The sequence below is a fragment of the Dermacentor silvarum genome, chromosome 11 (genome assembly GCF_013339745.2).
Source record: "Dermacentor silvarum isolate Dsil-2018 chromosome 11, BIME_Dsil_1.4, whole genome shotgun sequence".
Classification (NCBI taxonomy): domain Eukaryota; kingdom Metazoa; phylum Arthropoda; class Arachnida; order Ixodida; family Ixodidae; genus Dermacentor; species Dermacentor silvarum.
In genome coordinates this window covers 26170148-26196426 of record NC_051164.1, presented here as the reverse complement: position 1 = coordinate 26196426, position 26279 = coordinate 26170148, and the positions used below count along the sequence as shown (strand labels likewise).

General features: G+C 44.5%; 1 protein-coding gene across 1 annotated transcript in view; it reads right to left on the bottom strand.

The window, feature by feature from the left end:
* Window positions 1-218: 218 nt before the first annotated feature.
* The window catches only part of LOC119432472 (sphingomyelin phosphodiesterase), a 48574-nt gene continuing 22513 nt past the window's right edge, over window positions 219-26279 (bottom strand). Inside the window, exons 8-15 of the mRNA XM_049658249.1 lie at window positions 22599-22686; window positions 14204-14286; window positions 11525-11717; window positions 9243-9433; window positions 6716-6756; window positions 4093-4127; window positions 3007-3197; window positions 219-327 (exon numbers count right to left, since the gene is read on the bottom strand). Of these exons, the coding sequence (XP_049514206.1) occupies window positions 219-327; window positions 3007-3197; window positions 4093-4127; window positions 6716-6756; window positions 9243-9433; window positions 11525-11717; window positions 14204-14286; window positions 22599-22686 (931 nt within the window). The remainder of the gene's footprint in view (window positions 328-3006; window positions 3198-4092; window positions 4128-6715; window positions 6757-9242; window positions 9434-11524; window positions 11718-14203; window positions 14287-22598; window positions 22687-26279) is intronic.

Here is a 26279-nt window from a genome sequence, read left to right as displayed (position 1 = left end):
GTTTTTTTTTAATAACGCAGAGGACAACAATTATCCATGACACAAGATGTTTAATGACTTGGTGATCGAGAGTGATGTCATAGAATGGCAAGTGACCCAGCTTTATGACTTCTGAGAGTAAATTCTGCGTCGAATGTTATGCCTGGTACTGGCCACCTTCCTTCAATGTCACTTGAACATGTTTCGCTGGTGTCAAGAGAGTATTACTGTGGAACTGTCTAGCACCGCTTTAGGTCCGTGGAAGTCGCGGTCCTTTGCTCGCATAAAAGCCTCCTCCGGCACGAACCCTTGCAGTGCTTCTTCTGTGGCTCCCCCTTGTAGTAGAATCTGCAAATGTGAAGATACACATCAGTAAGGTGTAGCTTTCGGCGAGTTGGTACTGCATTATTATGATGGTTATCGTGTTACGTGAGACGAAAATAAAATAGATAAGGAGGGTGATAAAAAAAAAGAGGCCGTTATTTTCTATACCCGCGGCCTGACACACAGGCTCAAAACAGTGGGTGAAAGGCCAATTTTTGGGTCGTGTTTTGTCTTCCCGTCAAGTTTTCAGGCCTGTGTAAGGTAGCGTATGAGTCCGTGAAAGTTGATCATGCAAAGGTTAAGTACAAAAGCTAGTTTGTTTCTTGCACCGTAAGTGCGACCCTAGGTGATACCACTTTCCTGCGCGAAGTACGTGGAAAAAAAATCACCGCCCAAGCAATCCGTACAGATGGTTAACCAGCGAATCTGAAAGGTGCGGCCCCGGTGTTTAGCAATCCCGACGCTGTATTGAAGCGTTTCTCAATTATTGGTTACATGTTTCTGTTTCTCGTGGAACGCAAGCGCCAACGGCGGGCGGATGCTGCTAACCACGACGCCGAGCTAACCCGAGATATCGAACGCATGCGACAACGGCGAGCCGAGGAGCAGGCGTTGCGAACAGAGCAGCGTCAAGGTGGCAATGGCGGGAACTCGTTCACCGGGGCCAACCCCTGCTTTCGGCGGGAGTTTCTCGAGCGGCACTTTGGTTTCGGCTGCGACGAAACGTCCACGTGGAGTTCTCAAAGTGGAACGCAAGCGCCAATGGCGGGCGGATGCTGCTAACCACGACGCCGAGCTAACTCGAGCTATCGAACGCATGCGACAACGGCGAGCCGAGGAGGAGGCGTTGCGGGAAGAGCAGCGTCAACGTGGCAATGGCGGGAACGCGTTCGCTAACGACGTCACTAACGGCGCTGCCAATGGCGCGCGCGTTTGGGTGCGACATAGAGAACGACGTAACTGACGGCGCAGCCAATAGAGACGTTTATCGAAACACGCGGCGAACGGTTTTTCGTTTCGCCTAGCCATACGAGTATACTGCTTTCGCTGTAAAAACAAGCGGGTATACCCAAACCGTAGCCGGTGGAAACATGGCAACAGCGCGCGCAACCATTTTTCGAGGTGTTTAGTCTTCCACAGTTAACAGTGCGGATATCGATCACAATTTGAAGCCATGGGTATCATTGGAAGGAGCAGTGGACAACAGCGGAAACGGGCCAGCCTAAAGAAATCCCGAGGCTAGGCCATGTTTGTGTTAGCGCCCCCTCGTTGTCGCAATCCGAAAGAAAACTAGGTTATATTTCACGTGTGCGATAGGCTGCGTTCATGGATCGGGCCATACCCGCCGCGGTGGCTCAGTCGGCTAAGGCGTAGCGCTGCTCAGCACGAGATGACGGGATCGAATCGCGGCCGCATTTCGATGGAGGCAAAATGCAAAAACGTCCTTGTGCGCGCGCTGTGGTGCACGTTAAAGAACCCCAGGTGGTCAAAATTAATTCGGAGCCCTCCACTACGGCGTGCCTCCTAATCAGTACTGGTTTTGGCTCATAAAACCCGAGAAAGAAGAATAACTTCACTTCTTCTTGTCCTCCTTCCCAAATTGCGTTTAACTCTTTTTCCGTCACGCGTTCCGTCGGTAGAAGATGCACGGATATAAACACGGGCTTGATTATCATTCAAGGTAGTAGAAAGTAACGCGACCGTCCTCGTCGCCCTGTGTGTCTGTGCATTCTTTCTTTTTTTTTTTTTTTTTTTGTCTCGCGTAGCGTGCTGGTCGCCGCGATAACATCGCTAGAATAGCTTCGGTCTTTCCCAGTCACCTGTTCTACGTCTCTGGGGTAAAATTTCTATCTTGAAATAATCTCTCCAGCGTAGTGAAGAGGTTACGAGGAGGTTACGAGGATAGCAGTACAAAAAATATTAGCCGCGTTTCCTGTACAACCGAAAAAACGTTATAGCCGCCAGTAGCTCTTATTTATAATTGAAGGTCTCATTTCTTTTTCATTATTTAAGCACATGATGCAAAGCATAACCGGTGGCAAACTCGTCTTTTCTTTATGAAGATCGGCAAAATTTCGAAGTTAGTTTTTCGTTCAATATGCAATGGCTAAAATAAAAACTAAACATTTTATTCACCTTGTACCCTCGCCTGCGCTACATCGTCTCTTCGCTTAATATGTGTTTGCCTCTTTTGCGACTGCCCTTACATGTTGTCGACGTTCGTGGCATATCTAAGGCGTATAGACGCACTCAAATACTGTACTTACCCTTAGCTTTTCTGTCTAAGTCGCTAAATATGAATCAAGGAAAGAAAACATATTTATTCTGCACTGCTTTCAAGAACACTCGATATTTTTTTTACAGTTGGGATATATACGCGATGGAATGCCTCCAAGTAGTCGAACCTTCGAACGTGAAAATTAAATCAGTGTTATAGGGCCACCTTCATATTCGCCGTCCCTAACTACGTAGCGCACGTCAACGCCAAGTAATGTGCCAGAGGCGCTGGTAAATTCGCTACAAGAAGGTCTTCCTTGACTACGAACTTCTAAATTGTCCAAATGATCCACTTCACTCAACATCATCCAATATTTATCTAACAATTTAACGTTGCGGAGAAGCTGGCGACATGTTGTGCTAGTTACCAATATTTCCAATTCATAAACAAACACCTAAATCGTAACCGTCTTTCAGGTGGCCTACCTGTAGAACTTGTTGAAAAGTTCGTCATCGTGCTCCATCTTCGCGAGCGCGGCATCCCACTGCTGCGGTTCAAGGCTCGTCAGGTTGTACGCAGCACGGGCACTGTACTCGAGCTCCCACCGTGGCGGCATGTCGGGTTGCGCGTTGGCCACGGTCAAGTTCAGTAGGTACGTGTGGTGGTCCAGGAGCGACTGCAAGCGCACCCATGCCGTCAGAAAAACGTACACATCCAACAAGGCACGTAAACATAGAGAAAGAAACAACGCAATTAAATGCACGTGCTCGTAGAAGGAGCAGCGCAAGAATAGCAGTGGTCACGCGGAAACCCTTCGGTGTAGGCGCGTGAGCTTAGCTTCGCGCATGCGCTGATCGGCGTTGAGCAAGCCTGCGGCGGGACCACAGGGAGAGACTACCAGACACGAAGTGGGCGTTGTCGCGGGCATCGATGCATTGCTCTTCGACATCGTGCTCTGGACAGCCCGCGACCGATGCCGATGACGGCACCCTGACGTCGCCGAAAAGGCATATTCGACTGCGACGCGGCATCGAGGTTCCTGCGGCATCGTTTCTTGGGGCGACCACGCCAAGGAAACTATTGGTGAGTGCGTTTGATATATTCACCATTCACTGACACACGGCTCACTCTAGCTAGCCACTTGCCGTGGTGCAGTCGCGTAGCCGCTCCTTTTCCGAAATGCTTGCTAGAGCTTTCGTGTTGCAAATGAATTTCATTGGCAGGCTAAGGTTCGCTATGGTGTTTCCCTTTGTATTGTTGATCGCGGCGGTTTGAAAGCTTTGTATTCCACATTATCTGCCATCGCCATGGCTCACGTAGAAAGCTACATCATTGAAAGTTACAATTTTGTAGACCCCACAAAACAGTCAGTTCCCAGGGAGTGCACTCAAAACTTGAACGAATAATTTGTAAACGACACTATGCCGCTCTTCAATTGCCTAGTGCGCGGCAGAATTTACGCGTCGTTTGTTTGCGTGTTTAAGTCGTTGGGTGGCTCCCGGCTTAGATTCGCGGCGCCTTCTAAGACTAAATGTTGTGAGCACACGGAAGGGCAGACTACCACTACCTACCTGCTTGGCGAACGACTGGCGATGGTTCTTGGACACTTGGTTGACAAAGATGGCGTCAGACCAGACCACCGGAATATTGAAGCAATCAGCGCCTTTCGGTCACCACAGTCTCTAAGAAAACTCCGCACCTTTCACGGACTATGCTTTTAGTTTCTACATTTCGCGTTGTAGATGTTGGGTAGCTTCGTGAATGTTGTGTTTGTTGACAAGTCTTTTGCGAAAAGAATGGAATGGAAAAGAATTCGAATGGAAATCTGAATGTGACGCGGAAATTTCTCAACCCAATTTTTTGCTGACGTTACTACTATTCTCCGTCACTTTGATCCACTTGCTCCTACTGAAGTGCTCACTGACGCAAGCGCATTAGGCCTCGGAGCGGTTATACACCTGCACCATAAAACCAAAGAGCATGTCGTTGCCTGTGCGAGTCGCTCTCTAAGCAAGGCTGAACTCGAACACACTGTGACAGAACAAGAACGCTTGGCAGTGGTATTCGCCGTTCAAAAGTTTAGCTGCTACATCTATGGACGTCCGTTCACGAATGTCATCGACTATCATTCTTTATGGTGGCTTGAAGTTGCTCTCCGCGACCCATCTGGCCGCCTTCTACGTTGGACTCTTACGGCTCCCAGAATGTAACTTTATTGTTTCCTACAAGAATGCACGACGTCATACGGGCGCAGATTGTCGTTCCCGTCTTCCTCTGGCCACGACGAAGGGTGACGCGGACACCTTCGACGCCTGCTTTGCTATTGGTTCCCACAACGTTTCCTGGAATCACCATGTTCCAGCAAGAACAGGCTTATGTTTGGACCACCTCATACCCGCAGTCCCAAGGCCAGTGATCATTTTTGTCTCCACAATTGACTATTATATAAGATGAATTACTTAGCAAAAGGCACGCACTATTTACTTATTGCTCCTGAAAGTCTGCTATGTGACGTTCTCCGGTCCATGCGGGATGGTGCGGCATTAGGCTATCTGGAATTCATTGGCACGTTGCATCGAATACAAGAAGGCTTTTACTGGCCCAAAAGGTGTCATACCACTAAACAATATGTGTCCAGCTGCGACCAGTGCCTGTGCCACAATTGACCCATAAGCGCTCCGCACTGCCTTGTTCACCCTGTAACGCCGCCTATACGCCTTTCGAGCAAGTTGGTATCAATCTGCTCGGACCGTTTCCGCAATCTTCGAACAACAATCGCTTGATCGTCGTCTTTGTCGGCCACCTTACTAAATACACGGAAACTGCAGTGATACCCTACTTCATAGCTGCTTGCATTACGGCTTTTTTGTTACTCTTCGTAGTTCTTCTCCGTGGCCCACCTCGCGTAATCATGAATCACTGTGGTCACCATTTCATCGCCGATACTGTTTAAGTATTTCTTTGCGTTTGCACTTCGCAGTTCCGCCACCGACACCGTACCATCCGGAAACGAATGGCCTGGTCGAACTAACAAACCGCGCCCCAACGTGGTGGCTATGTATGTGTCATCAAATCACAACTGGGACGGCTTCTCATCGTTTATCACGTATGTCTACAATACCACGAAGTACGAAACCGCGGACTATATCTCTTTCTACCAGCTCTACGTTCAATAGCCGTGCAACGACGTCGATACCATCCTACCATCTGCTGATCATACTGGGGACTTCATACTGATGATACCGATCATACTGATCAGTCATTATCCGAAACTTTGTACCGTGCTCAGGAAGCCCGTCAAATCGCTCGTCTGCGCACACTGGCATCCCGAGATTGCTCCAAATAGTGGTATGACCGCCGCCACGAGCCACTTTCTTTCGAAAAGGGTGACTTCGTCTGGCTATAGACTTCTCAGCGCAGATCCTGCTTATGTCAAAAGCTTTGGGCCCAGCATTTTGGTCCCGTCACGTTTACTGACCGAGTCGGTGATTTAAAATATGTGGTCGCACGCATCATGTCCGAAAGACGCTGGTATAGTGGACTCAAAAGATTTCACTTCTTCGCACCACTTTGACTTAGCTGATGGGCTTTGTGCACGAAACTGGGAATATAATGTCAACCGTGTGGTGAGACGAAGACGAAGAAGACGATGGATCCCCCTTAGTTGGCATGAGCCATAACAGAGAACCATCGTCATCGTGATCATCTGGGGAGTTGAGCGCAGAAACCAGTGACTATTTTTGTGGACTTTTCATTTAATCATCTGTAATTAAAAGCGCCTCATCCGTCACAAAATTATTCAGCATGCACTTCTGGGGGGTGTCCAGTACAGGAGCAATCAGCAATTAAGTGAATCAATCAAGTGAAAGAGAAAGCATCAAAATATTTTATTTTTCAGTAACGCAGAGTACAACAATTATCCGTGACACAAGATGTTTAATGACTTGATGATCGAGAGTTATGTCACAGAAGGGCATGTGACTCAGCTTTGACTTCCGAGAGTAAATTCTGCGTCGAATGTTATGCCTGGTACCGGCCATCTTCCTTCAATGTCACTTGAACATATTTCGCTGGTGTCAAGAGAGTATTCGCCACTGACCACCTGTGGCGTTTACTGCGGAACTGTCTAGCACCGCTTCAGGTCCGTAGAAGTCCCGGTCCTTTGCTCGCACAAAAGCCTGCTCCGGCACGAACCCTTGCAGTGCTTCTTCTGTGGCTCCCCCTTGTAGTAGAATCTGCAAATGTGAAGATATACATCAGTAAGGTGTAGCTTTCGGCGAGTTGGTTCTGCATTATTATGATGGTTATCGCGTTACGTGAAACGAAAATAAAATAGATAAGCACTGTGATCAAAAAAAGAAAAAAAAGGCCGTTATTTTCTATACCCGCGACCTGACACGCAGGCTCAAAACAGTGGGTGAAAGGCTACTGTTTGGGTCATGTTTTATCTTCCCGTCAAGTTTTCAGGCCTATGTAAGGTCCGTGAAAGTCGATCCATGCAAAGTCAAGCACAAAAGCAAGTTTTTTTTTTCGTGCACCGTAAGTGCGACCCTAGGATCCCACGTTCCTGCGCGAAGTACGTGGAAAATATTCGCCCAAGCAATCCGTACAGATCGTTAAGCAGCGAAGCTGAAACGTGCAGCCCCGGTGTTTAGCAATGGGTTAATCCCGACGGTGTATTGAAGCGTTTCTCAATTATTGGTTACATGTTTGTGTTTCTAGTGGAACGCAAGCGCCGACGGCGGGCGGACGTTGCTAACCACGACGCCGAGCTAACTCGAGATATCGAACGCATGCGACAACGGCGAGCCGAGGAGGAGGCGTTGCGGGAAGAGCAGCGTCAAGGTGTCAATGGCGGGAACTCGTTCGCTAACGACGTCACTAACGGCGCTGCCAATGGCGCGCGCGTTTGGGTGCGACATAGAGAACGACGTAACTGACGGCGCAGCCAATAGAGACGTTTATCAAAACACGTGGCGAACGGTTTTTCGTTTCGCCTAGCCACGCGAGTATACAGCTTTCGCTGTAAAAACAAGCGGGTATACCTAAACCGTAGCAGGTGGAAACATGGCAACAGCGCGCGCAACCATTTTTCGAGGTGTTTAGTCTTCCTCAGTGAACAGTGCGGATATCGACCACAATTTGAAGCCATGGGTATCATTGGAAGGAGCAGTGGACAACAGCGGAAACGGGCCAGCCTAAAGAAATCCCGAGGCTAGGCCATGTTTGTGTTAGCGCCCCCTCGTTGTCGCAATCCGAAAGAAAACTAGGTTATATTTCACGTGTGCGATAGGCTGCGTTCATGGATCGGGCCATACCCGCCGCGGTGGCTCAGTCGGCTAAGGCGTAGCGCTGCTGAGCACGAGATCGAATCGCGGCCGCGGCGGCCGCATTTCGATGGAGGCAAAATGCAAAAACGTCCTTGTGCTCGCGCTGTGGTGCACGTTAAATAACCCCAGGTGGTCAAAATTAATTCGGAGCCCTCCACTCCGGCGTGCCTCATAATCAGTACTGGTTTTGGCTCATAAAACCCGAGAAAGAAGAATAATGGATCAGGCCATTTAATCCCAAGTTCATTGTTTAGTTAACTTCATTTCTTCTTGTCCTCCTTCCCAAATTGCGTTTAACTTCTTTTTTCGTCACGCGTCCCGTCGGTAGAAGATGCACGGATATAAATACGGGCTTGATTATCATTCAAGGTAGTAGAAAGTTACGCGACCGTCCTCGTCGCCCTGTGTGTCTGTGCATTCTTTTTTTTTTGTCTCACGTAACGTGCTGGTCGCCGCGATAACATCGCTAGAATAGCTTCGGTCTTTCCCAGTCACCTGTTCTACGTCTCTGGGGTAAAATTTCTATCTTGAAATAATGTCTCCGGCGTAGTAAAGAGGTTACGAGGAGGTTACGAGGATAGCAGTACAAAAAAAAATTAGCAGCGTTTCCTGTACAACCGAAAAAACGTTATAGCCGGCAGTAGCTCTTATTTATAATTGAAGGTCTAATTTTTTTTTCATTATTTAAGCCCATGATGCAAAGCATAATGCCGCAACCGGTGGCAAACTCATCTTTTCTTTATGAAGATCGGCAAAATTTCGAAGTTAGTTTTTCGTTCAATATGCGATTGCTAAAATAAAAATTAAACATTTTATTCAGCTTGTACCCTCGCCTGCGCTACATCGTCTCTTCGCTTAATATGTGTTTGCCTCTTTTGCGACTGATCTTACATGTTGTCGACGTTCGTGGCATATCTAAGGCGTATAGACGCACTCAAATACTGTACTTACCCTTAGCTTTTCTGTCTAAGTCGCTAAATATGAATCAAGGAAAGAAAACATATTTAGTCTGCACTGTTTTCAGGAACACTCGATATTTTTTTTTACAGTTGGGATATATACGCGATGAAATGCCTCCAAGTAGTCGAACCTTCGAACGTGAAAATTAAATCAGTGTTATAGGGCCACCTTCATATTCGCTGTACACAACAACTACGTAGCGCACGTCAACGCCAAGTAATGTGCCAGAGGCGCTGCTAAATTCGCTACAAGAAGGTCTTCCTTGACTACGAACTTCTAAATTGTCCAAATGATCCACTTCACTCAACATCATCCTATATTTATTTAACAATTTAACGTTGCGGAGAAGCTGGCGACATGTTGTGCTAGTTACCAATATTTCCAATTCATAAACAAACACATAAATCGTAGTCATCTTTCAGGTGGCCTACCTGTAGAACTTGTTGAAAAGTTCGTCATCGTGCTCCATCTTCGCGAGCGCGTCGTCCCACTGCTGCGGTTCAAGGCTCGTCAGGTTGTACGCAGCACGGGCACTGTACTCGAGCTCCCACCGTGGCGGCATGTCGGGTTGCGCGTTGGCCACGGTCAAGTTCAGTAGGTACGTGTGGTGGTCCAGGAGCGACTGCAAGCGCACCCATGCCGTCAGAAAAACGTGCACATCCAACAAGGCACGTAAACATAGAGAAAGAAACAACGCAACTAAATACACGTGCTCGTAGAAGCAGCAGCGCAAGAATAGCAGTGACGCACTATCTGCACACACGCACACACACTGTCACTACAACCTCATTTTTATAATCGCGAGCTTTCTATAGTTCACACAATTAGTGCAAGTACAGACGGATATACTTGAATTCTGGGCTTCTACGTGCCAAAACCATGATTTTATTGTGAGGCACGCTGTAGAAGGGGCCTCCGGATTAATTTTGACCACCAGGTGATCTTTAACGTGCGCCCAATGCACGGGTTACGAGCGTTCGTGCATTTCGCCCCCATCGAAATGCGGCCGCCGCGGCCGGGATTTTATCCCATGACCACAGCCGCTAAGCCAGCACGGCGGGTACAGACGGATATACTTGAATAAGTGTTCAAAACAAAGAGAACGACCAACATAATATTAGTATAAAATTTTTGGCTTCGTCACGAGATTGTCAATCTCTTGAAGAAATTGTGTCAATGTGCACATTCCCTGTAGTTGTGATTGTTACCTTAGACCTACACTCTCTTCTTTTTCGCACTTGCTCAAGTAGTGCTGGGGTGCGGCAACTGTCCTACAACTCGTTTGAGGAGCGTGAGTATTTGTGAGCGGGACGCTTAACATAACAAAAATTCCAGCCGTAGGCAAACGTGTGTGGACAAAGCGGGCCTTTTTTGGTAATTTGTCACATTTTTTTTCTCTGCGTTGTACTGTTCAAAACCACTAATTATCTTTGACATCATCGCATCAGCTTACTTCCTTAAAGACCCCTTTTAAGTGTATTGCGTAAGGGACGAATTGCAATGTTGCGACATGACGTCGGTCAGTAAAATAGGGGATCAGTACGCTCAGGAAACTTTATTGACAGTTGTTTCCAGGAGAAGAATACAATTGTACGAGCACATTAGCCAGTGCTCCTGGCCGGGCCGGTACGATGAGCCATGCACCCTTAGTACTAGAAGAGAAACTTGGACGAGTTTGTGAGAATTCATGTTTAGGAAAATAACAGCGCAAGGTAGACAAGGACACAGTAAAAGAAGAACACGACACTGGCGCTAAACTCCCAACTGAATTTTACGTCAACGAAAGATCACATTTATAAACCCTGGCCCACAGGGCAACTTTAAAGCGATTGTACGTGTGCGGCAGTAGCCGTTCGGGTGTCGTGTCGAACCACACGAGGCAAAAACCTTGGCGTCATCAAAAGAAATAAAAACCAATAGAAGGCATTCTTTGTGAAACTTAAGCTACCGTGAAACACTCGCAAAAATCGTAACTCTTTATCACTAAGAGCGACAGACGGCTTACTAACACATCTTTCCACTTACCTATCAATATGAAAGGCTCCCATAAGCTACCTAGTAGTTTCATCTTTATGCCAGAATCAGCAACCAGTATTAGTTTTGACGACGCCATGATTTTTGCCTCGTGTGATTCGACACCCCACCCGAACGGCTACTGCCGAGCATGTATAATCACTTTGTAGCTGCCCTGTCGGCCAGAGTTTATAAATGTGATTTTTCCTCAAAATAAAATTCAGTTGTGAGTTCAAAGCCAGTGTCGTGTTCGTCTTTGCCTGTGTCCTTGTCTATCTTGCGCTGTTATTTTCCTAAACATGAATGCACCTTAGGATAAAGTAAGGTGCCTGGTTGGCCCAGAGAGCAGTATTAAACAACGCGCATCTCCCAGTGATGAAACATTAACTATAAGGACGTGTCATGTACAATAATACCACGTTATTCATTATCTCAGTGCGGCCACTCTTTTTTGTGGGAATAGCTGTTTATCGTCACCTTCATCTGAAACGTCAGCACCGTCAGCTCCATAATTTTCAGTGTTCTCAACAGTTACATATAAAATTATCGTGAAAAAGCTAGAAAATGGATTTCCGATTCGTGTGTGCATCTGCTGAAATACATAAAACATTGCTCCTTAATGCGGCAGAATGTTCAAGCGACTAAATCTCTGGCGGCATCATTTGGTACTGGCTAGCAGCCAAGTATTGAATGAACTCACCCAGGAAGCTCCGGGATAGCCTCCGTCCACAGTGAATACACGGAAGGCAGGGTGACCCGAGCCGTACGTCGTGAGGCTTGGTCCGAGATAAGCCACGCCGAGTGCCCGCTTGGCGTCCTTGGAGTCATAGGCCACCTCAAGCTCGTCAGCATGCGTGTGCCCGAAGAATTGACCACGCACTGTGGATTCATACCTGTGCGCATAAACGGCACAACGAGGTGATGCGCACTTCATTGTAATGACGCGAAATCAATCACTCTCGTGAGTAGGCCGTACGTGCGGAGCACTGTAATGTTAAGGGATCGGCGACGTTTAGAACTTTCGTACTCTGCATGTTGTCAAGCTTTACAAATAGCTTACACTTGCTCAATACACAAATTAGAGCTCACTTAAAAGTCTTTGGTACATTTTTAAAAGCGTTAGGCCACACAATGTCAACTTCGTATGAGCTGACAAAGTCAAAACGTTCCCTTATCTAAGCATGAAAATGCTTTTAATTTTTCAGTATCAACGCTCGAGACCCGCTACCAAAATGACTGGTGAAGAGAATACTTTGACGGTGACGAATCTTTGGCAAAGGAACTGGATGACTCTCTCACAACCAGTCTATATAAAAAATTTAATTATGGGGTTTTATGTGCCAAAACCACGATCTGATTATGAGGCACGCCGTAGTGGGGGACTCCGGAAATTTGGACCACGTGGGGTTCTTTAACGTGCACCTAAATCTAAGTACACGGGTGTTTTCGCATTTTGCCCCCATTGAAATGCGGCCGCCGTGGCCGGGATTCAATCCCGCGATCAGTATATATGCACAGTTCTCTATCAAAACATTCCCTTCCACATCATGCATGAACACGTTGACTTTCTCGTAGATGGCGGGGCTCCTGAAGTAATTTTGACCCACGGAAGCTGTGGATAATGAGAAACTACTCCCCTTTCCATCTTCATAATGTTGGAGATCTTATAACAGAACACAATCCCCGCTAGAGGGCAGAAAATTGATGTGATCGTGAGCGCTGTTACTTGGGTACTTTTGGAAAAGGCTGTACCATTGAAGGATTAATACAAACAATTTAATAAAGTTACTGCTCGATTGAATTAGAAATGATTGTTTTACTTGGGGCATGTATTTTTATTATGACAGATGGCTAAATGCTTTCACAACTTTTCAAGAAAATAGTAAAAAGAGCTATTATTCTTAGAACACCACCTTGATGTAAGCAATAAAGTTGATAACCCTGAAGTTTGTACTTAGATCCTCGACGAAAGTCATTAATACCAACTTACACGTCATTGTGGGCCCATGGCAACTCTAGTCACGGAAATGTTTATGACCGTTGTGGGTCACAATAATTATAAATTGGTCATGTTTGTACACATCAAACTGTAGACAAGAGTAGGCATAGAAAACGTACACAGGCGATAGAAGAATTCTAAATCAGCTTATAAAAACATAATTAGTAGTCTTGAAGGGCACATAACTTAGCAGGTAGCAGGGGAAGTTGTGCGAAAGGAAGGAAAGGAAAATGAGGCAGCCTACGTGCGGCAAAAATCTGCCTTATTTTACAATTAGTTAAAATAGCCCGAAGGCTTAGGACAAGGTATTTGTTTAAGAATGCCAGCTGTGAAGCCAAATGGACTGAAGTTAGCATTATTTCATTTGGGTGCAAAATATCTCTTTGCTGAAACGGCACTCAAAGGACAGTCTCTGTTCTACGGCAGAGGGAGTAAAACACTGTCCTGAAGTTGCGCCATGCGGAAAGAAACTCTTATCTTGACTAAACTACGCGCGGTGTTTCCATCACACGGTGTGGAATCATTGCCAGTTTCCTCAGTTCTCAAGGATATCAAGTCCTAAAGCCGATCTTTTTTTAACTATACAAAGGATTATCTGCCCCAAGTGTTTTTTTTCACGCCTGACAGTGCTCAATATATATATATATATATCACGCCGCGTGTGGCCTAAATGCTTTTAAACTACTTTACTTGCATGCATATACGAAAAAGCAGGTAGATGGTATATGAGTGAATGGCTGTTTTGTTCTTGAGTCCATCGGTTATGTTTAAAAGAAAATGCCGTTGCACAAGAAAATAAATTTGTTCATTCCACAATATAAGATAACATGGAACAGGCGCGCACGTTAAAGGAAAATGCCGCTGCACAAGAAAATAAATTTGTTCATTCCACAATATAAGATAACATGGAACAGGCGCGCACGTTTTGACAGGTCGCTACACAGCGAATGTGAACTAGACTCCCGTTCCCATCTACCGACAAACAGGATGCTCACCGCACTGCCAACCCTGTTTATCTGTAGACACATACTTTTCATTAACAGGACCATTTTTATGTACCGAGTAGCCCCAAGAATGCTATTTCCGTTTAAAAATAAAGCTCAAATTTTCTGATGCAGCAGAAGTTCGTTTTGACTCAAGCAGTTCTAATTAGAAATTAATAGGCCACTATCGCCTTGCAGTGAAGTTATTGAGCTTCTAAAAATAAATTTATGGCACCAATAATTCTGTATAAATTACGTGTCCCAGCGTGGATATTCTCAGAAGTATGCAAATACCACAGTTTTTCGAATAATGTGCGTGAACAACTTACAAAAATCACCATTTTACTATATTTTGCAGCTTTCTGCCACCAAAAACCTTCATGCGCTTCACAGTTACCTTTCTAGGATGCGGTGGTAGTTCTCGCTCCACACGTGCAGGCAGTCAGACACGCCCGGCGGAATATGCGCGATGATGTGTACCTGCGTAAGAAGTTCAGCGGTGAACTGTTATAAAAACTTCGACTATGGCTTCCTATTATCCTTTACATGTACACGTGAAACTTCCCAATGTATTTAAAGGAATCTAGCAATCCCAGTCGACGCTTGTCATCAGAAAACCAACCGCACGACGTTCTAACAAGACATCAAGAAAATATCTAAGGACTGTTTTTTTTTTTCTTCAATTTCACTGCAGAATACCTGTGCATCATGTAGCTACCGTGCGCGGCTGCTGAGAGCTTAGAACGCGCATTTGCCTGATGTGATGTCCCTGCAGCGTTGCTTGCAAGGTGAAGTTCCTTCCATTAATATTGCTTCGATGGTTCAAGCGAATCATCCCTTACTGCTTTGGACGAGCACAGAGATAGTGTAAAGAATTGGCGGAAGCTCACAGGCAAGGCACACGCCGTGGTAGCTTAGTGGCTATGGCGTGGTGGGGCTCGGCCCGAAGTAGCGGGTCCGAGTCCAGGCCGTGGCGGCCTCATCTTAATGGGTGCAGAATTCTTTACAGTCGTGTACAGTGCACAGTTCATGCTGAAGAACCTCGGGTGGTCAATATCTAGCAGGAGTCTTGCACTATGGGGACACTCATGACCCACCAGTACAGTTTGACGGTGATAAACCCGTAATGAGAAAGATGTTCTTGTGGAGGTAAAGGTGACGTCTCTCGTGAGTGTCACATTCTAAGCGCGATATTCAGAAGCACAAACACTCCGTCCACAGAAACAGAGACAAAATGAAACACCGAAACAAAAACACGGGCCATTTCAGGATAAAATAAATACGAACACAAACTCAGTGTTTTACAGTAATGGAAGGTAAGATAATCAGACTTAGTAACATTTAGTTATTCCTGATTCTTCTACAAGCTGTACCAATTATTGTGAAGCACTGTCTAATTCCATTGCCGCCAGGGACCAAAAATGTTTCCTTATTACATTGGTCTCCTTTACAGAGCATGCAGGTTCGCCAAAAGCCTCCTATGACTTGTATTTTACTTTTCGCAGTCTGATAAAAGAGGTGCTATATGTTTCCCAGCGTCATCACGTGACGACATAGCATTATCACTTGTTTTTATGCTTACAACAAGCATTTATTACACGCTGTGGCAAGCTCAAGCCTAGGAGTTGTAATTTCCGCAGAGTATATCATTTTCTTTGGTAAACTGAATTCCTCATGTCCAGTTTTCTTTTTGTTCTCTTCGATCATCGTTTGTCACTTGGACCCTAAGTTACTAAAATTCGTCACAAACGTTTCATTTGACCGGCATGGCGGGAAGGGTGAACGACCTTCACCCACCACCATTTCAGTAAATAATTCCATGGCCAAATAAGAAATGTTTCACATTGCTTTCAAACAAAGTGTCAGCAAGACACTAGATTTTTTTGCAACGTGTTCTTACAGAAAAGTAATGCGACGTATAAATGTCATCTCTGTGACGTTCATCACTGCATTGTTCTCCCGAATGTCATCCGAATGCAAACCGCCGAGATGTATTTAGCCCCTTGCGGAAACCTGACTGCAATTGTCATCAAAATAAAGACACATAGTCAAAAGTGCTAGCAAATTAATGTTTAATACCTGTCGCATCTATTTAACGGCGTAATAATGCACTACCTCTGAAATGAAAGTAGGTTATAAGTAAATCAGCAAAACGAAACTAAACAACAAAATTGTGCTAATCACTTATTACGTCTATATGTACCAATGTTTTAATTAACGTTTTCATTTATTATTTTATGACGCGTTGCAACAGCATTTTTTAAGATGTTCAAGCCTATAAGGCATATCAACTTAGTTAAAACCGTGACGCACCTACCAGTATTTCTGAAACTTTCTTCAAAAGCTTCCGCGAAATCCATTTCTATTCCTAATGGTCATGAATAGATGTTTAATTGCTCACTGAATGATTTTAAAATTTTAAGGACGGACGGTGTAACAAACACCACATTGAAGTACTCTTAATTAAACTCAAGCACCTGGGGTTCTCTGACGTGCTCCAAAAGCCTAACCATGCACACAAGCATTTAGCGAAGCTTTTTTTGCGCTGCCTGGTTTGGGGGGCGTGCGGCTGCTGTAGTTGTCTGTGGCTGGGTCGGTATAATCGAGGATGTACATATGAACGCTATATGTGCACCGAACGCAACTGCGTAGCAGCAAAAGGCCTTATTAACGCCTATTTGGTGACCGACAATGTAGTGCAAGTAAGCGTATATCTGCGCTGGGTTATAAAAAATAAATTCCTGCATAAAACTTATCTTGTATTGTCTGCGCACAGATATCACCAAAGCACACCAAAATCTTCATATTACGGGTGGGTGAATATAACATTTTTCGAATATGAATCGAATACGAATAGTTACTATCGAATACCGAATCGAATATCGAGCATTCAAACGCAGACGCATAGTTCTTTTTCCTTTTTTTTTCCTTCGAGCATACATTCAGAAAAAGCCTGCAAAATATACTCATATCACGTCACTACACACAAATTATTCGCGCAGCGGAAACCGCTTTCGAAAAAAGCAATCATGAATAATTCACTAATTTAACTACATAAGTTAACTGCATCGTTACAAACTCGTCATTACACAAAGTCGTGATTACACAACAAAATTCGACAGTTAAACCTGTAAGAGGTTTCATTACATTTTTTATGGTGATAAGATACTCAGACTGCAAAGCTATGTATACTATCTATGTATACTATCTCTGGACAGAGATTAAGTAATTCCAGCATTTGATAATCCAACGATTTCATGCTGTAAGCACAGCAGTTGTTGGGCGCGGCTGATTGTAATATTTTTTTCCGACCTACTCCTTCGCCTGCAGGATAAATATAGCAAGCTGATTGAGTTTTCAAATGCGGATATAGTGGTCCCAAAAAACTGGGCATGATGCAAATAGCGCCAGCTGACATTTGTTAGGGCGGACCTGCCTAGCTCCAAGTCATCTTCGCAACGCGAGTGTGTAGGACAAATCCCGCGCGTCGTCCGCTAAAGCGCGTTCCCGAGAAGACACGAAAGACAATGCTCGCTACCCAAGCAGAGGATACGTAGTAAAGAAAACGTTACTTATACGTGGCCACTCTATTAAGAAACTTTAGCTTCAGCTGTAGTTTTGTTCGACATTCCATCATGCAGCCGAAAGTGCTCGCCTTGAAAAGTGTGGGGGGGGGGGGGGGATGACATACTGTGCCCCCCCCCCCCCACTTTTGACAGTAAGGGAGGGGGGACAAGTGCCCCCCCCCCCCCCGGTAGATACGCCTATGGAGTTGCGTCATCGGATAAATAACATGCTTAGCCTAAATTTAGGTGCCTGAATTAGAAAGTAAATCAAAACTACCTTGGAGATGTTATGTTGACCTTTTTTTAAACAATAAATATTTGAAGCATGGAGTACTGCGCTCGACGATTGGAATGCGAACAGCGAAATGCGCGGCTCTTTCGCAGCCTCGCAAGAGTCAAAGGGCGCGAAGATGCATGACCAACTGCGATGCGTCACGGGCAGTGTTCGTGACACATAAGTGCTGGTCACACTTCCTTACGCTCTTTGCTTTGACAACACTGCACAAAAACCGCTCGCTCAGATGCGCGCATTTCAGTGCATTGCCATGTGATCGGCCTGTTGAGACGTGTAAAAGAACCAGAGCACGGCCAGAACACGCAGTGGGGTGTTCGAAAGGCACACAAGGCTGATTGCACTTGCAAATGTGTTTTATTGCTGTTTTAGCATAAGAGTTTCGGAAGCGGTGAAATCTTAACAGTATCGCAGATTTCACCCGAGGCACCTCAAGAAAGTATACGTCAATATACTTTTGTTACCACCTTGTTTTGGTCGGGCGTAATCTCAGGATTCATAGGCTGAAGCTAACACATCGGTTGTTGTTCCATCGCTTCTTCGTTGGAAAATGCAACAAAGCTAATTGCAAGAACAAAGACAAGTCCTTTTGTCGAAACGGCTGCTCCAGTTTCAGACACTTCTTGTTCGACCACTGTTAATATTAACCCAGATATTTTGTTTCGACCATTGGTAATGTTGTCCTGAATTTTTTGCATATTTGTTTACATACACTGCCGTAATATTGCCAGTCAATCCAGGCATGACAGGGATTGGCACAGACGTTGCTTACACAGGTAATAAAATCAAGCATGACAGAACACACATTAACACAAATACAAAACATGAAACTGCATGAGCGTGCAAACAACAGAACATCAGCATGTTACATGTGCGCGGTTTAAATCGCGCACCCGGGACCTGAATGAGGTGTGACGGAATGCTACAGCATTTCTGCCGCATTTACCGCTAAATCACAACTGATTTTTTACCTCGTCGGATAAAAAAACAGCCATTGTTTCTGTAGCGGGAATGATTATTTCGATATAATAATGTCCAACATCTGCACTCACTAGCGTGAAAAATACAGCAATCAGGGACAATGATCAGTTGTAAACGCAAGATCGGTCATTGTCATTAAAAAACACGAATAACCTTACAACATCTCTAGAGATACTGAACGCTCTGTGTGTTGGTATTCCATACAGACGAAAAATTGCGCGAAAAAAAAAAACACGGGATGCGAAAGCAACACGATACGACCGCTGTTTATGTGCTGTTATCGTGTTTCGTTCTGGACACTTGTGCTCTCGTGCTACTTTTCGCCAGTATCTCTAGAACATGGTTTTAAACAACGTTCCCGAGAATGAATGTCTGCTGTAAGACTAGCTTTCCCAGAACTCTAAATGAATGGTTGCCAAAGAAGCTCGGAAGCTATGGAAGAAAAAAAAAAGCTGTAGGATTTTATGCCATAAACATGTAGAAGGGCCCGTTGCAAGGGCAACACCATTAGTTCTAGCATAAAAATAGGAACTGCTACTTAACTAGATAGCCAATAATATTAGATGACTGTCTATAAATGCTGAACTCACAGATTTCCGTGTAGACTTCGACCGCGAAACTGCAACCAAAGCCTGTATTCTACTCATTTTCTTTCTGCATTGTTTTGCATCCTTTAGTCATTGTTTCACTTCTGATAACTTGTGATACCTTATTACAGGAACACTAACAAGACTTTAGCCGCCTGTTGTTGGGCATTATTTCGTTAGTTGTCAATATTCTAAACTTCCGAATTGTTCCTTTTCGGATACGAGAAGTATGTAGTCCTCGATTCTTCTTTCGCTTTCGCATTTGCGCCTTGTTTCATAAAGGGATTAAAAGGAAACTAAATAATAAAAAATCATTTAGCTTCTTTATCTTGCTACACTACTAAAGAAAGTCCATGTTTCCGTGAAAAGAGGCTTGGTAAGCCATAAGAGACGCAAAAACGACAGACGGGTGACGAGGCCGCCTTGAAGTTGTTCCACCAGCTAGCCATGATGTCGTCGGTTTTAATGAAATCCGCTTTGGCTTAAATAATACTTTTTATCGGTAAATATGAAATACATTGTGTTCTAAAATAGCCAAAGATGGAACTTGGCAAGAGCGGATAACTTCTACTGACCTGCAGCCTGTTCAAATACGTGAAAATAGTTTGACATTTATGAGGATATTTTCACCTACCGGCACTGCTGTTATGAGCGAAAATGAAGTTTGGCCCTTTTTTTTTTCTTTCTAGTATAAACAGCCTCTTACTGCGAAGTTAACTACATTGTAGTTTTTAAAGAAAAGAAACTAAATCAATGTGGCGTTTCTTTTCAGGGCCTCTTAAAATGGAAATTACGGAACTTCGGTTATTGAAGACATTTTCTGTGCACAGCTCTACAGTTTTCTTCATTGAATTGTTATAGACTTCGTTTCCTATAAACATCCGTTATATATAAAAAAGCAAGGGATGATTATTTGAACGAAATAAAATAAATACGACCACATATTCGATCCGGAGGCGTTAATTTTATAGCCGCCGTAATATTCCTGCCTATCTACCAACGCTAACCTATGGAAATGCGTATTATAATGACAGTCAGCTTCTTGTCGACTGTATCACTTTATTGCATAATGAATGACCTTTGCGTAACATAACCTTCTGAAGACCAGCCCAACATTTTTGCTTTATGCCGCCAGCTGATGGGCATTGTTAAGAAGGCATCATAAGATCTTGCTTGCAAATGTGTGCACATGCACGTCCTGTCGGATTAAAAACCGGCGCGTAAAAGTTGGCTTTGTCTTTCTTGGCATGCGCATAACATTAAAGCAACTTTAACCAGACCACTCTCAAAAACAGTGGGCAATATGTGCGACCTCGACAATTTTTGGATTATGAAAGTTAAGGTATCGCATGCGTGACCTTTCTGCAAGCTTTACAGAGCTTACGCCAAGTCCGCTTCAAAGGCTTCGTCTGAAGGAAAGCCGCGTTGGTGACAATGCTGGAGAACCATTTGTTCGAGTACTTGAAACAACGCTTGACAACCGAAAGAGATAAAGCAGACAATGGCAGTGCTCACCATTTCACGAACTTTCTTTTTTTTTTTTGGTAGTCTGAACTGCCGTTTTACCTGTGTTCGTATACCATCGAGGCCAATGTCAACTCATAACTGCTCACAACATGAAATGGCAGAAACACGTTGTCTGCATCTACTTGAAGTGACTTAGAAAACTACTGTATTTAAAACGAACGTTAACGGACGTTGCTGGTTGCAAACCGCCTACAAAACATCAATCAGCTCTACTTTGGAGTATGCATCCGTCTCCCTACTCTTCTTGTGACGCTGCCTAACTAGACTCTCTCGAAAAGAAAACTATAAGATGTATATAGCATAATAAATATTACCATCACTTTCGACCATCATCACAATCCCATGACTTATCACTTCACATACTTGCACACAGACGCACGCGCTAACGTCTTGTCACTTTGCATAAGATCATACACTGGTCATCGGTTATTGCGGCACCGGCTCCATTTGAGAAGTGCCCCAGCCGTGCGACTCGAAGCACTCATCACCTTAACCTTGTTCCATTCCAACCACGCTTGAACATTTTTAAATTTTAATATTTCCCATCAACAGTCGAACTCTAGAATTGTCTTGGCAGCTCACTTTCGCAATTACCTCCAGCGCGATTTGCGAAAGCATCATATATCTCATGACCGAACTTTTCAAAATAAATTCTGATTCTGATTAGTTCTAAGACCTGCTTGTGTGCTATTTTAATTTATTCCGATGTATGTTGGTCTCCAATACGCGCTTTTTACACGCAATATTGTTTTGTTGTGACGTAGGCATATATGTAACATGCTGATGTTCTGTTGTTTGCACACTCATGCAGTTTCATGTTTTGTGTTTATGTTAATGTGTGTAGTGTCATGCTTGATTTTATTACCTGTGTAAGCAACTTCTGTGCCCACCTCTTTAATGTCTGGATTGACTGGCAATATTACGGCAGTATATGTATATAGGAAGGAAGCAAAATAAGAGGCGAAAGGCAGAGAGGTTAACCAGGTTAAGTGTCCGGTTGGCTACGTATACGGTATGCACTATGTATATGTAAACACATATGCAAAAAATTCAGGACAACATTACCAATGGTCGAAACAAAATACCTGGGTTAATATTAACAGTGGTCGAACAAGAAGTGTCTGAAACTGGAGCTGCCGTTTCGACAAAAGTACCTGTCGTTGTTCTTACGATTAGCTTTGTTGCACTTTTCAACGAAGAAGCGATGGAACAACAACCGATGTGTTAGCTTCAGCCTATGAATCCTGAGATTACGCCCGACCAAAACAAGCTGGTCACAAAAATATGTTGACGTACATTTTCTTGAGGTGCCTCGGGTGAAATCTGCGATACTGTTAGGATTTCACCACTTCCGAAACTCTTATGCTAAAACAGGAATAGAACACACTCGCGAGTGCAATCACCTATTGTGCCTTTCGAACACCTCCCCTATGTGTTCTTGACGTAACCTGGTTCTTTTATACGTCTCAACAGGCCGATCACATGGCAATGCACTGAAATGCGAACATCTCAACGAGTGGTTTTTGTGCAGTGTTGTCAAATGAAAGGGCGTGAGGAAGTGTGACCAGCTCTGACGTGTCACGAACACTACTCATGACGCATCGCTGTTGGTCATGCATCTTCGTGCCCTTTGACTCTTGCGAGGCTGCGAAGAGCCACGTGTTTCGCTGTTCGCATTTCAATCGTCGAGCGCAGTACTCCATGCTTCAAATATTTATTGTCTAAAAAAACGTCAACATAACATTTCCAAGGTTGTTTCGTTTGGCTTTCTAATGCCGCCACTAACATTTACGCTAAGAATGTTATTTATCCGACGATGCTACTCAAATACGTGCTCACCTTTTCGCCCTTGGTTTCCGATTCGTGCAGCTCATTCACGAGCCATGCCAACTGTTGTGCCGGGTCTGTGGCGTTTATCAAAAGCCACCTGCGTCCACCAAAAAAAGAAGACCAAAATATTACAAGTGGCACGCACGCGCATTATTACTTGAAAGCGAAATTTGGAATGCACAACTGCCTGGATGCAAAGAAGCTTTGCGTTACAGTATGATTAATACCAACTCTCTCTCATTGTTCTGGCAAAATTTATTTTCTCGCTTACCAAGCTGGCCGCTTCGAGGCTTTCAAGTTGCTGTGCGGAGCCACCATAGCTCTGTCATTTTCATATTTTGGCTCATATCCACCAACAGATGACCTCTATAGTATTACTTATTAACCTTTTCTCTTCATTTGTACGCAAGGAACATAGAGTCCTCACTAAATTCTAGCGATTCACTGCACTGCAGCTCGTTCCAATATGACGAGCAGTTACAGCAATTTTCGAATCAGTAGCTAGGAACTAAAGCCAGGTCCCTCAATTATTGCCCTTCCACCTGTTTCCTTTGAGTGCAGCTGATGAATTATTTACCCTCTTGACACTATGACGTCGTCGGATGCAATGCGTACGGCAACACGCGCTTTTGTCACAGTGGTAGCGACTCTAGATGAAGAGTGGTCTAACAGGTGCCTTCTCTGGCTTCTAATATGTCCATCTTGTAGAGAATCAGCTTGCGCTGACAGTTTGATTGAGAAACTGCGCGACTGATTTTCCGGCGTCGTGTTCACGTGTGTGGTTCTCCATGCCCTGTCCTTTATCAATAAACCCAAAGAGAGGCTATACTTTTACACGTCTTCCTAAATCGTGTGCTTCCATAAAAAAAAGAGGCTACCTAACCTATTTTCTGCTTTCGAACTGTCCCCGGCCGTTTTGAACATTTTCCGGAGACTGAAACAGTTTGAAGACACAAAATGCGTGTTTTGCGTTTTGTTAAAAGTTCTTGTGGAACGAGCCCCTTTATTTTTTGAAAGAAAGTTGAGTATAACTTTATGAGACTCTAAAGATGCTGCAAAGCTTTTCCCCGAGAACAGTACGCAACGAATAATCCGTGAATTAAAAATGCCTGTACTAATAGTCAATCGCCTTGGCTTTTACTTTCTGGAAACAATCCGTTCTCTACAATTTACAAGATATTTTATGCGGTCGCATTACTCGAAGCCTAGTCGCAAAATATAGCGAAGGTGTAGTGTGGCCATCTGCCCACTACAAGAAGCACTCGCTGAAATTATAGTGGAGTCGTTCTACGATCGCAGATGTGTAGCATTGTTATTAAAAAATCACCCCATATCCACGAAGTGAATGGTAATGAATGGGCGAAGCACCGGGGGATCAATCGGGTAACCGTGAATATATATATATATATATATATATATATATATATATATATATATATATATATATGTATATATATATATCTACTGTCGTTGTGTACAGTATAACAGTGCTTATATAACCCTTGTACACCGCAGCGCCCCTAGTGGACTCCATGCAAACCAGAGCTACGGCCAACGGACGACAAGGGAGGGACAAGGCTCGGCCATAAGGTGCTTCGCCCCTAAAACAGCGTAAGAATCATTTACGCTAGAACTTACGTTGCCGTTGAAAACTTATAAGGGCGTTCACCCCCTGACGTTGTGGCTGCAAACAACACAAATTTTAATTCATAAATACAGGGCCGCCAAAATGAATATATTTAGGTTTTGCTCACACTTTCTATGTACACATGACTACCTTTGCCAGCTAAGATAGTAAAGGTGGTGCAGGCGAATATCTCAACAAACAGGGACAATATGCCGCGCTACTGAAATCACGTCCACTTCACGTCTACTTTTCTTTCCTTTTTCTCGCAAGTTCGAGCTTGCCTACAACCTATCTCCAGTTCAATTCTATGCAAGGTCAACAGGCGTCTCTGCAAAGGAACTTGGCCAAGTGCCTATATGCGACCAGGAAATGGCCAATTTCAGCACCGATCTGTGCTACTGCAACAGTATTTAAAAGGTCGAAACTAAAGCCGCTATAATGCCAGAAATTCCTTTCGCTTGATTTGATTCCTTCCGTATCATCCACCCTTCACTGCAGGCGGATCCAGATGATAAACTAGGCGGGGCGCGGACCACCGGCAGAAAAAAGGGAATAGCACTGCAATAGAATAATTTTACTACACCAACCTAGGTTGGATGCATCCGCCCATCCATTCTTTCTGTAGCGTCACTGTCGCTCATATCATCAGGCGACTTTCCCATCATGTATCATTGAGCGAAATAAGGGCGGAAAGAAACGATGTGGACCACACAGATTCTTTGTCCCATCCACCTCGTTTCTTTCCTCTCTTGTTGTCCTGAACGATACAACAGGATGGGCCAAGTAGCACAACAGTCAGCGATTCTGAGCTTCCCATCCTCAACGTCAGTCTCAACATATGACAGTAAAAAATGCAACTTCGCCCATCTGACCACTAAGATCACAGACCGCAGACCTAACCCATGATCATAACTGTGAACCCCATCGTCAGTTCTGAACCAGACACGCTAACGAATGAGATATCGTGCATCACTAACGCTTTGCGTTTTGTTCGGAGTTTTGAGCATTACACGTACTCTGGGAATGGTTGTGACGGTGCGTCCTTTTCAGAAGGTACAACAATCACTGCTATAGCAGCCAAAGGCGACATTATTCGCATGACTTTTTGAGGTGAGGGGAATAAGGATTATAAACAGGGATAAGGTGCCTCAGAAAGGCTGGCCAACGTTTCGATAGGAGGACCTATCTTCGTGAAAGGCTTTGACGAAGATAGGTCCTCCTATGGAAACGTTGGCCAGCCTTTCTGAGGCACCTTATCCCTGTTTATAATCCTTATTCCTCGTGTGCTACTCCATCTGTCAGCCACCTCTTTTGATTTTGAGATGAGGAAATTTATTTCTGCTCTCTGTCCAGGATTTGCGATCTCTCTCTAGATTAGATATTCTACATCTTGCAACATGTCCTCATGTGCTGGTGTTTCGCAGTTAGACCTTCGTCTGTCGTTAGTTACCTCCACGAAATTTAACTGATAGCGACATTATTTCAGAAACAAGCAATGTTTTCTTTTTTTTTTTTTACGAGGGCCTGCTACGACCGCAGTCAATGAGATAGGAGCCTCGGGAATCTCTCATGTCTCTCTGTTTCTTTCACACCGAAACATGTCCCATATGTCCAGGTGATTTAACAATCTCCGCAAACAGAAGACGTGCCCCGGAGAACCTTAGCCGGAACTTAGCAGATCAATAGAACGTGTTGCAGGACTAGATGGCTAATTCTTGCAGGTTTAACAAGCGCGCATTTTAGGCGGGACAAGAAAGTAAACACAAAACAAGCTCTTGTCAAGCGTCTACTGCTTTGTCCCGTCGAAGGTATACGCTTGTGAAATCTGCAACTTGACAAACCTGTAGATACAGATGAGAGCCTTAAATGGTATTGGTTAAAATTGGAAAGTCAAGTAATTGCAAAATTTGTAATAAAGGGACGGCATAGCAACAGCTTAGGGGTGAGTTTCAAATGATCGCCTCAAGCAAAAGAGAAACCCCTATCGACGCGATAACTGCGGGAACTGAGCAGACCTCGAGCATAATTTCATTGTTCAGCACTTACTGCGTAGTTAAATCCTC